This window comes from Pimephales promelas, chromosome 3 (assembly GCF_988280905.1).
Source record: "Pimephales promelas chromosome 3, fPimPro1.hap1.1, whole genome shotgun sequence".
In the NCBI taxonomy this organism is placed as follows: Eukaryota; Metazoa; Chordata; class Actinopteri; order Cypriniformes; family Leuciscidae; genus Pimephales; species Pimephales promelas.
The window spans coordinates 26,681,045-26,694,595 of NC_142771.1; the positions used below are offsets into that span (position 1 = coordinate 26,681,045).

At 38.1% G+C, this 13,551-nt stretch overlaps 1 protein-coding gene across 3 annotated transcripts in view; it reads left to right on the top strand.

The window, feature by feature from the left end:
- Positions 1–4,189: 4,189 nt before the first annotated feature.
- Positions 4,190–13,551, top strand: part of prkcbb (protein kinase C, beta b) — a 127,724-nt gene continuing 118,362 nt past the window's right edge. For 2 of the 3 annotated variants that reach the window (XR_016155133.1, XM_039685743.2), the window contains exons 1-2: positions 4,192–4,544; positions 5,421–5,452. Coding sequence is in view for 2 of the 3 variants with exons in the window: in XM_039685743.2 (XP_039541677.2) it covers positions 4,369–4,544; positions 5,421–5,452 (208 nt within the window). In the remaining variant the exon portion in view is untranslated. Of the gene's footprint in view, positions 4,545–5,420; positions 5,453–13,551 lie in introns of all 3 variants that reach the window. The other variant, XM_039685744.2, reaches the window with a different exon arrangement.

Sequence of the window (13,551 nt, forward strand, 5' to 3'; positions counted from 1 at the left end):
TTTCCATCTATTTATTCAATTTTAATCCTGTATTATTATTATTATTTTTTTATATTTTTTATATATATTTTTTTTTTAAATAAAAAATAATAATGATAGCTAAAGGCCCTCTGAAGCGCCTTGAAACGTGCAGCATTATTCAATGGGTGCTTCTCAATATCCCTCCTCGTCTCCTCGCTCCTCCGTCCTCCCTCCTATGACCCGGAAACCGATCGAGCTCAGACATCTTGAAGGACATCTCAATTCTCTAATTGCACCGTGAGGAGTCGAGGATCGAGGAGATAGGAGGCTTTCTGAGGAGTCATAAGCGAGGATACACAGGTGCATCCTACGCGGAACTGTTATACTGACTAAACGTGACGCACGTGTCAATTCTCCTCCCCCTTCACATCGGTCACAATCATTTTAATTTATACTTTACCTTTGCAGTTTATATAAACCACACATCTCAAATATTTCAACAGTATAGCCTATCTTTATTATTATGAATTTATTAAATAACCAAACTTCAACATAAGGGCAGATCCTTTTAGCGCTGCTGATGACACGGTGGAGTGACGCTCGAGTGATCAAGTATTCCAATGGATATAAAAAAGCTTTTATTCGATTCCTCTGTCCTCCTTTCCTTTCCTCGCTTCCTTCCCTCGCGTCCTACAGGGGGTGGAGCTGAGACGCAAGGAAAGGAAGCAAGGAAAGGAAACGAGGATGCACAAATAAGAAATGAGAAGCACCCAATGAAACAGGAACACAGGGTGAGACACATTGAACAGCCCCTCCTCCTTTTTAAATAGCCAATCGCTTTTTTTGTTTATATCAGAGTTCGGCCAGGGTAAAGTTGCATTTTCCTCCTAATATGTAAAAGTTTCTCCTCCAAATCTCCTCATCATTACGCTTTAAATTCAGTTGGGTCCGATACGTTCTGTGGTCAGCGCAGACTCGCGCATATGGTCTGCTTTGTGCTAGCCTATAATCTATAATGCAGGGGGCGGGACAACATAGATTCTAGAGAGCATTTGATTGGACAGAAAATCTGATGAGAAGCTGCAGGGTGCACGTGCAGAGTGACATCAAAATCATTGATCCATATTGGCCAAAGTGAATGGTTATATATTTAATGTTGTCATTGTTTTTGAACACACTAGCTTATAGTTAAGAGCAAGGCTCACATATATTTATATTAAAAGTAAAAAAAAAGAAAAATAAAGTAAAAAAAATAAAGCAATTTTGATTTCATGCAGACTTTAAACAAGACACTGTAGCCACGGTAGCCTATTTATATGCTATAATTCAAGATTAAAAATCTGACTACTTTAATTTTATCGGGTAAAAATGTGCAAAAGCTGTATTTCCCAGTTAATGAAAACTTAAAAAAACAGATCATCAGCAAGACTTCAAATGGCTCAGCGATTTACTGAACGCAATTAAATATTAGTGTCGCTGTTACTTGATGGTGGATCTGGTGAAGAAGCTGCCATTGATTTAAATTTTGATTTTGAAGATGTAAATGTATATTTTTAGAATTTGTTTGAGATCACAAATATGAGACAGATGCTGAATGTACTGGGAAATGAGCTCTGACGAGGACTGAGTGATTAAACAGATCAATCCATTTTAGATATAGATCCCGGTCACTAAATATATAATGTTTGGCGAATCATTCAGGCATTTAAAGGGTTAAAAGTCAGAATACTCGATTTGTCCACGCAACAATCGATTAGCCTACCAATGGGCTCTATGCACGGCGTTATTTCCGGTGAAGGATTAAGGATGCTCGATAACTTCCGCCGATCATAGAGTCCAATGCAATACCGAGAATTTATATTGAATTTTATACTCCATGGTTATACTAATGAAACGTTAGTCACAAAAACAGATAAAACAGACACCCCTCGTTGTGTTTATGCTTCTTTTTAAAATTATATTAAATAAACATAACTATATATAAAATTACATCTAAACGTATGTACGTTTCGTTTCAAAGACGGGAGGACAGTAAATATTGAAGACTCTGCCATAATCCCGTTTTCTCCGGTTTTCCTCCGCTTTAATCTACACAACCGGAAATGGTCGAGCATCCTTACGTCAAATGCGGAACTTATGCGTGCATATAGCCCATAGAATCGATTTTTGCAGCCCTGGAGAATAGCAGTTTGGCAACAAGCATGAATCACAAAATATGATACAGGCATATGACAACATCAACACAAGAAGTTTAATCTCCCTGCTGAAGTTCACTCAGTCTCTCTCGGTAAGTGCATGGTGCCATTGTGCTCTCAGCCGCTGGTTGTCCTTGCCTCCTACTTGTTAGTGCGTCACAGAAAAAGAATGAAACAACTCTGGTGAAAAGAGTCAGCTGGGACACAACATGAAAATTTATGTAACAAAGCTTAGACATCAATTTAGGCCTATATATGTGAGCAGCCAACTTGGCTATCTGTGCAGCTTCATACTTTAGGGAGATCAGAGAAACTGCAGTCTGTTGCGTCTGAACCCTTAAGAAAACACCTTATAATTGTAATATAATTGTGATATAATTGTAAGAGTATTATCATTTATAGGTTTCTTAACTACAAAGTAGGCAATTTTGTACTGGCTCGCAATAGCAAGCTAGCTTTGAAAGCATAAGATCCCACCCTTCCTTCAGAGTGTCTCCAAAGCCACACCTCCTTAAAAACACATGAATGAGAACAACAACGTAAACAACTTACAGAAATCTTACTTGTACCACCTGACTGCTTCGGCGGTCTAATTCCTGACCAGTCTTTGACTAATTTCAGCTTTGACAGAGAAACGCATAAATCCGAGTCTGAGAACTTGAACAGCTCAGGTTACATCACAGGTTGCCATCTTACGAAATGGCGTGAACGCAGCATAAGCTTGTTGGTTTGTTTCAGGAGGAATGTAAAAGGTGGTTGCTGTTTGTTTGCGGCACTCAGTGACTCTGTCTACAACTCGGCATGACCTTACATAACCCGCTGAGGATGGATTTTGCGGTTTGCGGAGGTGTGCAAATACATTTGTTGACAGGCAGGTGGACATCATATCATTGCATTCGGACCGAATACAATGATTGGACGAACGTTTTTTTGGTCCTGTGACTTCCACAGAAGATATATGTAGGCTACATGTTTTAAAATTTAGGCCATGCACTTTTATTATTGATTGCTATCAGGATGTAAAGAGAGTTTCAACAGTGTTTATAAAACAAATTGCCTAGCCTACCTATATCATTACCGATATGTTTCCAATAGTGCAGCCTAAGTACTCACAGATTATTCTGTGCTAATAAGAGACATCTTCATGATGGTATATAATAGTAAGCTATATCATGATATGTAAGAATCGATCAGCCATTGAAAGTCACATATTGCATGCGGTTACTTCTGTATAAAAAATGTAGGCTATTCGTTTTTAGTTTGGTTGTGAAATAAAACGTATCTGCATAAAGTTGTTTTTACTTTGTTTCTGATATATATTCTCACTTCACAAAGGAAGACAACTAGACCACGCCAACAACCTTAGTTGAGGGAAAGACTGTTGAAGTTAATCTACACGGACTAACGTGAACTATATTGCCGTTCATGGCAGACGCATGTCAAGAAAATGAACACACAGTACAAACAGTACATCTCTTATTTTGTTTTTCTTTTTGTTCCTCTCAGTCTCATACTAAACACATGAATGTAATGGACATTAATTTTAATTGAAATAATTTTCAACCACAGGTCATGTGATGTCATGGCAGTGCCTATGAGGGGAACCGCTACTTCTTTTTTTCCTAGATGACTACAGTCTAGAATTTATCTCATATGGCTCGATATTATTTTAATAATATTAATCTTAAATTCTATTTTTGTGTAAAACTTTTTATTAGAAAAAAATACTGAGTGCACCTTTAAGTTTCATCATAGAATTGGTGTTTTAACGCAATTATACATTAGCTATCATCAAGGCAGTGACAGGCTTCATGGTTGACTTTTTTTTTTTTTGCAATACAAATTTTCATGAGCCTCACGTTTCGTAATCTACTCGTAAACGTTTCCTATTGTCTCTTCCTCATTATGCTGTTGAGCGCTTTCATGTAAATGTAAGAGAGGTTTGACAGAATCTCAATCAATCAGCTCTGCTTGCCAAAGGTAAATGAGTGGGAGGGTGGGAGGAGTCTGGTAACTGCGCGTCAGTTTGTGTGTGTGTGTGAGAGGGTGTGTGTTTGCGTGTACCGGGGTGTAAGGAGAGCACTTGGGCGGAGAAGGACGCAAAGCATCGCGCCTGAGAGTTCATCGCAGTCCGAAGCTCCGCATTATATGTACACACTCCGCTCAACTAACTCCGGTATACAGGCTCGCGCAAACTTTCCCCGCGTTGAGAATGGCAGAACCGGCACAGTCGAACAGCGATGGAGAGGAGAGCAGCGCACCCATGAGAGGCTTTGCCCGACAAGGTGCTTTGAGACAGAAGAACGTTCACGAAGTCAAGGACCACAAGTTTATCGCTCGCTTCTTCAAGCAGCCTACTTTCTGCAGCCACTGCACGGACTTTATCTGGTAAGATAGTTTGGGTGCTCTAAAACTACAGTTCATTACCTACTGAAGTGTATGGCAAGCTGCTTTAACATTCATTTATTATAACTTGTGTTTTGTGGCGTTAGTTCTAATGTTTTTTTTAATTACTTGTAAGCAAACCAGTACTAGCCTTTACAATTTTTTATAAGCAACCATGCATAACGTTAGCTAGGCTACATGTACGTAGAAGGCCTATTACTCACACCTTAGTTGTAATTAATTATGCTGTATACTATTTGTTTAGAAACAAATAGCATGGTTACTATTTATTTGTATACACCTTTTTGTCTGTATTAAGGCACTAGTAGTCTTACAATTTCTTGTTCTAGGCTATACAATGGCTTGCTCCTTTAGGTTATTGAAATCTCTTATTAGGAAGATTAGAAATGTTATGGTGAAAATGCAATGGGAATCACATTATTGTCTAATCAATGAATAACAAATAAAAATAAGTGTTTATATTATCATTTAAGTGTTAATATTTAAGGAATATTAATATGGATTTCCATAGAGGTGGACCTGTTACTGTTGCACTGTAACACTGTACGCTGTGTCTCAAGACCATATTGTATGGTCTACATTAACAGCACTCATTTATGGGCATTTTTTTAGGGCTCCGCTGAATATGCCTGAAGTGTCCAAAATGTTGAGCTCACTTGGTTTGAGCCATATTTCCTTTAATAAAGGATGTAAAGTGCTAAATAAAATGGGAATGGGGAAAATACGACTTGAGAGTGCAAGAAATAGTTGACAACAAATATGAATTGAGTCATTTTACATGAGACAGCAGTCAGACCATAAAGTGATTTTAGTCAGTTCTAATATTTTTTTCAATGAACCATTGCTTTTATCTTTCAGGGGTTTTGGGAAACAAGGATTTCAGTGTCAAGGTAGGAATTTACTATTCATTGTATATTTTTAAAATCTTTGAAAGTGTAAAATGAAACCGCAAAGATTGTCCTTCTAATGGTGTTTCTATAGGACTTGTTGACAGTGTTTAGAGTCTTACAGGAGTTCACAAGCTCTATTTTGAAAAGATGCCTTGAGGTTTCCACTACTAGCGTGATGATATTAGGAACCTCATATGGTGCCTCAAGCATCTTTTCATTTTCACAGTGTTGATATGATGGTATCATTCAAAGCATTTTGACAGTATAATTGCAATTTATTAATTGTACATTTAATAAATTCAATTTGGACACTGGTAAAATGCATGATCAGACAAATAAGCAGTCTCCGATAACTGCATCGCTCTGTTAAATTAACATTTCTCAAATAAAATCTTAAACTACACACTCTTTCACAGTAAATATATAGCCGGTTTTAAGGGGATTCCACCTGCATAACTGTCCAGAATAGAAGCATCTGTTATCCTCACTGGAAAAGTTATTGCTTCCTCTTCGTTACTTGTATCTAATTACCAAATGTATGAGGGACACCTTTGGGGTGTGACCAAGTTTGGCATTTCTCAAATGAAATGATAAGAGACAGCTTTTTGTCAAACTCTTGCACAGGCAGTATCACTTGAAAGTGTGGCACGTTTTCCAACATTAGAATTGTACCTGAAGACTATTGGATAGCGGTTTTCTTCACTGTATGAGTCTAAATTACACTTGAAAAGTGATTTTAATTCTTACACACTAAAGGCACTGAATGTTCTTTAAGACGACTGCAATTACCGGTCACGGCAGGTCAATGGCACCCTCTGCGGTGCTGCGCTTCTTCATTTTTTCCACCACAGGCTTCAGCACTGGCTCTAATTACAGGTGCACAGATGAGTGTATGATGACTTTACCCACTTTTTTTGCTCCATCTGTTCTTTTTTTCCCTTCAATTCACTTTCTTACATTTCCTCTAAACCTGTTGAAACGCTCCATTGATTTGTGAGAAGCCCTGACTGTATCAGGAATGTCGGAGTCGGACCCCATTGGAGCTGAGGGAGAAAGGGAATTCTTCTGCAAGGTCATGCTCAGACATGCTGAAACCTGAGGGTCTCTGCTGGAGAACAAATCTGTTTGTGCCTACTGTAGGTTATGCCTAGAAGCTGTTAGATCAGTGTGGGAACTATACGTCTTGTTTATTATCAATGTAGTTTTTGCATTTTCTTATTCTTCTCCTTTTGGTGTGCATTGTGAACGCACCAGAAGTGCAAGCTTTTCTCCTAATGATTTAAAGAATATAGCACTACACATTTATGGTACTTTTTCATATAAACTGTATACAGTATATATGAAAAAGTACCATAAATGTGTAGTGCTATATTCTTAACACATTTAAGATAATATATACATATATACTGAAAGTCTTACGGTTTGGAACAACATAAGGGATTTTGGGTGAACTAACACTTTTAAGATATATATAAATATATGTGCTAGTTCACCCAAAAACCCTCATGTCGTACCAAACCGTAAGACTTTCGTTCATCTTCAGGTTATAAATGAAGATATTTTGAATAAAATCTGAGAGCTTTCTGTCCCTCCATTGACAGCTCGTAAGACGTTGACAGATCGTACTAATTATCCATGTGAATTGAGTGGTTTAGTCCAAATTTTCTGAAGAGAGTCAATCACTTTATATGATTAACAGATTGAATTTAGGCTTTTATTCACATTTAAAGATACATCAACTCACACATCAGTTGTGGTAACGGAAGCTTAAGCATGTTCACTTGACATGCAAGGACCAGTGAAGTTTATTTTCATAATTATGCAGCTTGTTTTAGATTTGTTTTAGCATGTCAAGCAGGTTCTGTTGAGATTCTGTTTATGTTCACTGATCAATGTTTAAATGTGAATAAAAGCCTAAATTGAATCTGTTCATCATATAAAGTGATTGTTTCTCTTCAGAAAATTTGGACTAATCCTATTAATTCATATGGATTAGATTTTACAGTCTCTTTATTATCTTTTTGAAGCGTCAAAGTGGTAGTTGCACAGCTGTCAATGAAGGGACAGAACTGGCTCAGATTTTATTGAAATATCTTCATTTGTGTTCCAAAGATGAACGAAAGTCTTACTTTAGAACGAGGGAGAGTTAATGATGACAGAATCTTATTTTTTGGGTGAACTAACCCTTTATAACAGTTATAAGTTCTCATCCACTTTTTGTTAAATGGAAAGAGCATTGTTTTTTTTTTGTTGCTAGATTACTCCCTTTTAAGTGTAGTTTAAGTTACAAAAATGCATGGTTTGAACTTTGTGATGAGTATAGGGTTAGATGAACACTAGACTTTAGTTCATGGTTCAGAATGAGCATTTACAGCAGTGGCTTTCAACTTGCGTCATGTGTCTGTTCTTAAACAATGTTATGCAAATAATAAAATTAAACTAAACTTGAACAAAACTTTGCAAAAAAAAAAAAAAAAAAACTTGCTGTATTTTCACCATCCTCTAGTCTAATATAGTGTAATAATCACAGACTAGTCCACATTGTAGTGACCTGGCGTGCCGAAGGCTGCAATGGCAAAAGCTCCGGACTGTGACCAGCTTCACAGTTCCTGGGCCACCCAATTTAAAGGGATACTACACTTTTTTTTTTGGGAAAATAGGCTCATTTTACCACTCCCCCAGAGTTAAACAGTTGAGTTTTACCGTTTTCAAATCATTTTAGCCGACTTTCTGATATTTAGAAGTATATCAGTAACCAGACAGTTTCTGGTCTCATTGACTTCCATTGTAGAAAAAAAATATACTATGGAAGTCAATGAGACCAGAAACTGTCTGGTTACTGATATACTTCTAAATATATTTAAAAAAAAATCGGCATTCGAAAACGCTAAAACCCACCTGTTTAACTCTGGGAGAGTGGTAAAATGAGCCTATTTCCAAAAAAAGTGGAGTATCCCTTTAAGGTCACTTAAGCTAGATTTTGGCAAAAGCTGCAGGCAAGAAAGGTCCATTATCAATAATGTCCATCGTTAATAATATTGAAACAGTGAGATTTCGCCTATGTAAATTCCCAGAACAACGGTAAATGTGACCGTTCTTTAAGGCATTGGTCTTTTCTTTTGCTGATTCAGATGTCATTGTGTACTTCAAGGGAAATAGTGTCCATGATCATTTCAAATGTATTTCCTTATCATAATTATGTTCTGATGAACTTGAGATTGTAGTGCTTAGAAAATATAGTCAATCCTTTTGCCCACAAGCCTTTTTAATGTGACTTTGCGCGTGTGAGAGAAAAAGAGAAATAGATTATCTGAGGAATGTTTATGACCCTTATGGAACACCAGCGATCTGTGATCTGGTTCTTCCTTAATCATCAGTGTGTGGAAAACAGTGAGTAAATAATAAGAGGATTTCCACTTGCCGTCAGCTTGATGGTGAACCAGCTGCTTAGGAGAGCCTCTTTTGCACCCTCAGTCGTAATTGCAAAATTACGAGTTTGAAGAAGAGCTGGCAGAATGCTACATCTGGATAGAACTGAGCAACAGAGAACGAGAAATAAGCTCATGAATGATGGTGAAGGGAAAGCGAGATGGTCCGAAGAAGAAACAGGAAGTCGAAAAAGTTTTCAATTTTTGAAACTTGCTTATGGGAAATTGAATGTCTGCTTGACAAGTAAATGGATATGAAATATTGATTTTTTGATTAAAAAAATATATTATGTGAGAACAAAAGACAGTGATTTAAGAAAATAGTGTTGGAGATTGACCAATCAGAAAGTCTCTTACTGGTAAATTTCATTATTTGCACACCTTTTGAAACCAACCTGATTTCACTTGAACGTCGCTAACCACTCACCTTCTGCCTATTATGCCCTTTGAAAACCGAAGCAGACTGTGATTGCATTTATATATTTGTGATGCAGGGGGTGTCTCACACCTCGCTCTGTTCTGTGCCAAATCAGAACATTTCCACATCTGAAGGTGTGGGCCGTTTAAAGCCTCTATAAATAGCATAAGTGTTCCATGAAGCAGTGCTTAAAAAGGGGGGCTGGGGGATGTGTGGGCGTTCGGTGAGATCAGTAGTATATGAAATGCATAGAAGAACCTCAATCAGAGAACACGCCATTAGTTCATATACGTCATCACCCTGTTCTTGCAAGAATAATTCATGTGTTTGCTCCATTTTTGCAGATTTGGAATGGCATGTTCCAGACAGTAGCCTCATTTCAAGAGGAAAAATATAAATGATCAATGGTGACATAAGGCACTGCTGCGTTCCAATAGGGAGGAGTAAAGCTGTGTGCATTTTATAGCTGTATTGTATAGGGTCTACCACTACAACAGTCTGTTCTTTAATCACTTCAAATAGAAATAAAAAATGATTCCCCAAAAGTCCCTTTATCGCTACGATCCAATTTTGATCGGAATCCATTTGCGTTAGAAGTTAAATCTGAGCAGTCATTGGCTGATTGCTGATGTTTCAACCAGCTAATGAATGCTGAGAGCCAATTACGCATGGATAGAAGAGCCCAACAAGGGCCATCCGCTCGCCTTTCGGGACCTAATAAAAAGGTCTGCTGAGAGCCTCGTTGCAGGAAGAGAATGCGTGTAATAATGCAATAAGGACGCTCAACTGCCTGTAAAAGTGCCTCCATATTAAGCAAGTGGAGTTGAAACTCAATTTAGTCCTGAATGCGGTTAGCCTCTCCCGGTGCTTTCAGCCAGATTAGATCATGCTGGTGTTTTCCAGGCTACTTGAGGGAGGGTTCCTGCTCTATTGACACTGCAAGGTTGTTTACTGCAGAACAAGATCCTTTTGTTTAGAACAAACATGTCTGACCTTTGTGGCTCCAATGTCCCAGCGGACAAGATGCATGAGGCTCAATATTCCCTTCTGCTGGATCTCGTTCGGTCTCTTTGCTAAATTAAACCAACTTCAGCCCTTTCAATATTTATGTCATTGTCAGTTTTCAGTTTCGATGGCCTTGAAAGGACTCAAGACTTAATGTGAGGGTTTTTTGGAAGAGTTTTGAACTTCAACTCATGAGCTGGCTGGTCAGGTGCTCTTTGTTTGATTGCAGCCTGTGCTGCATGTGCATCTGAAGTTGGAAAGAGGGTTAAGAGGACAGGAAAGGCAGCCACCAGCTAAGCATCTGAAACTGGCTGGCTGGAGGTCCTCCTGGGACCGTCTTCTCTTTATTTGGTCTTACTTTTAAATGGGCCGTGAGAGAGAACTCACTTCAGTGAGGCAGTCCAGACTTGAGCCGCAGTTAGATAGACACTTTGTTTCTCTTGTTGTCAGTTCATCTTCGTAGCACCTATAGAATAAGAACATCTATAGCAATAATTAGTTCAGTATTTATCCCTATTTTGAGGGTGTTTTATGTCATGGTGAATCTGACTGAAAGTTGTCTAAATGGGCAGAGGAAACTCACTGTGCTTGATATGGATATGAGCTTCGTAGTATGAGCAGTGTTGGTACTACTTTGGTTCATCATCTGTTTTTGTGTGAACACTGTCTGCTTTTTCCAGCGTGGACGCCCACATCTGTGAGAACTGAAGGGAGATTCAAGGGGATATGTAAACCTGAGATGCCAACACTTATCTGCCATGTTAGAGACATCACCAACCCAGGCCTCCACTTAACTGTGCTTTAAGTGTGGGATTCTGTCACAAATCTATCAACATGTCTAATTCTTTTTTGTATCTCTCTGTTTGAGTCTCAGCATTATCATGATGACTGACAATGTTTCAGAGACCACAGTTGAGAGTGCTGTCAGAGAACACAAGAGTGCAGTCCTTTCTCCAGAGAAACGGCTTTGAGCTGCGCTGTCCACATATCAACCTCGCTGACAACTTCCACATGCTAAGTAGTGAAAAAAAAAGGGGCCAAGCCAAAAATTGGTCTGGATTTGCACAGTATTACTGGATTTCAATAAAATTCCTAGAACAAATACTGAAATAAATGAAAATAGAAAATGCGTGCTATAGTAGCCGTTCGATTTGTTGCAGTTACAACGTGATGCCGATAATCTCAAAAATCTGGAGATTTATTTATAACTATAACAATACCTTTAGCTTATACACTGTAAAAAAATATTGTTGGTTTAACTTGAAAAATTAAGTAACCTGGTTGCCTTAAAATTTTAAGTCGATTGAACTGGAAAAAGTGAGTTAATACAATGAAGGAGATTGATTTAATCTACAGAAACTCAAAATAATAGGTTATCTGAACTAAATATATTATTTAAGTTGATTTGACAAAAGAAAAAATGTTGGGATAACAAATCTTGAAAATATTTTTTTTTTACAGATGAACAGACTTTTATATGTTGATAAAATGTCATGCCATGGCTGGTAATAAATGTCTATAGTATTTCGTCCAAATAAAAATAAATAAATCGTTATACAGTAAATGCTAACGGTGAGTTTAGTCATCCCAACAATTTTAAGGTTCATTAGGAAAAATCAATATTCATTTTGAGATTTGCCAATGATTAAACATGATTATACATTCTTTGTGTTTTTAAAGATACATTTTAAGTGAGCGTTAGATTATGGCAGAGGCCATTTAAATGTAAAATTAAAGGAAATTAGCATGAACCATTAAAAATCCAATATGGACCAATCAATTAAGAATCTCTAACATCTGCCAATAAACGATACAGTACAGTCAGAAGTGCAGCGCACTCGAAGGTGGAGAAGACATGAGGTGAAATATGAATAAGATATGAGAGCTTGAAATATGAGAGCTTGGGCTTTTTAGATTTTGGGTGAAGTGTCTCTTTAAGATCATTTTTTACTTCAGACCAGACTGAAATGTTCACAGACAGTACAGCTGTGAATGGAGACTGAATTTGTGCAAGTGAGTGGCACTGGGTGAAGTCAGAAGGGCAGTTTGAGGAGTGAATCTGCAGGTGTGTGTTAAAGTAAAGTCAGGTTCACCACTGGGATCACTGTCAGTCGTATATTAAAAGTGGGCAATCTCAGAGTGGGTGCCAGCTAGGTTAAAAGCTTCCCCAGGCTATCAGTCACACTTTTAATTGAAATGCAAGTATGTTAGCACACAGGGGCTGTTTCTAAGCACAGCTGGCCTTACCTGAGCTGACAAAGACTGAAGACTGGTTGAATGTTTAAAAATATATATAAAAAATCCGTGAGGTATACGATTAGCCTACTTTACCTGACAGAACCAGCATGTATTGGATTTCATGAATACTACACAAAATAAAGGTATAGCTGCCTGAGTACCTGATAGAGTACCTGAGGGGAGTGATTCAGGTCACTTCACAAGTGTTTAGCATGGTCCGGTTAGCGGCAGCTGAGAATCAAAATCGTTATTGCTAAGAATGTTCATACATATGAAGAATTTGCCTTGATGACAGAAGCTTTCACAAATGACAGCAACAAGACAGATTAAAAACAAACAAGTGAGATGAATTGAAATGTAATAGTTAGCTCTCTCTGTTATTTATCTGCTTTCTTGTGTAATCAGATGTCTCTCATGCACTCTGCCGAATTAAATCAGTCACACGCTTGATAACTTTCCAAAGCAGCGTCTTTACTACAGTACTTTACTGTTTAACGTGAACTCCCCCACTTCATCCGGTCCCCACATACACTCTAGGGGTGTAACGGTTCACAAAATTCACGGTTCGGTTCGATACGATACACAACGGTCCATCAACCACACAACAACGAGTAGCTCAGTTTCGTTCCACTTGCATTACATTTGTCATTTGATGTTGGGAAATGTTGTGGTCACGCCAGCATCTCTTACATTATGAGCGCACTTGCCATGTGCGACGCACCTACATTTGAAATAACGAAATTTTGGTCGGCAGGAAAAAATGGTCCAGCCGTTCGTTTCAAAAATGGGTACCGAAAACCGAACCGAAAGCCTCGTACCGAACTGTTCAATACAAATACGTGTATCGTTAGACCCCTTGTACACTCACATCTTAAAGATATAGATCATCATTCTAACACATGACATCCCCTCCAAAGTTGGATACCTTTAACGCTTGACTGTTGTCTCAGTATTGCCGAACAAACAACATCTAACTGATGATTTTCACATTCTTCAACTTGTTTTAAACT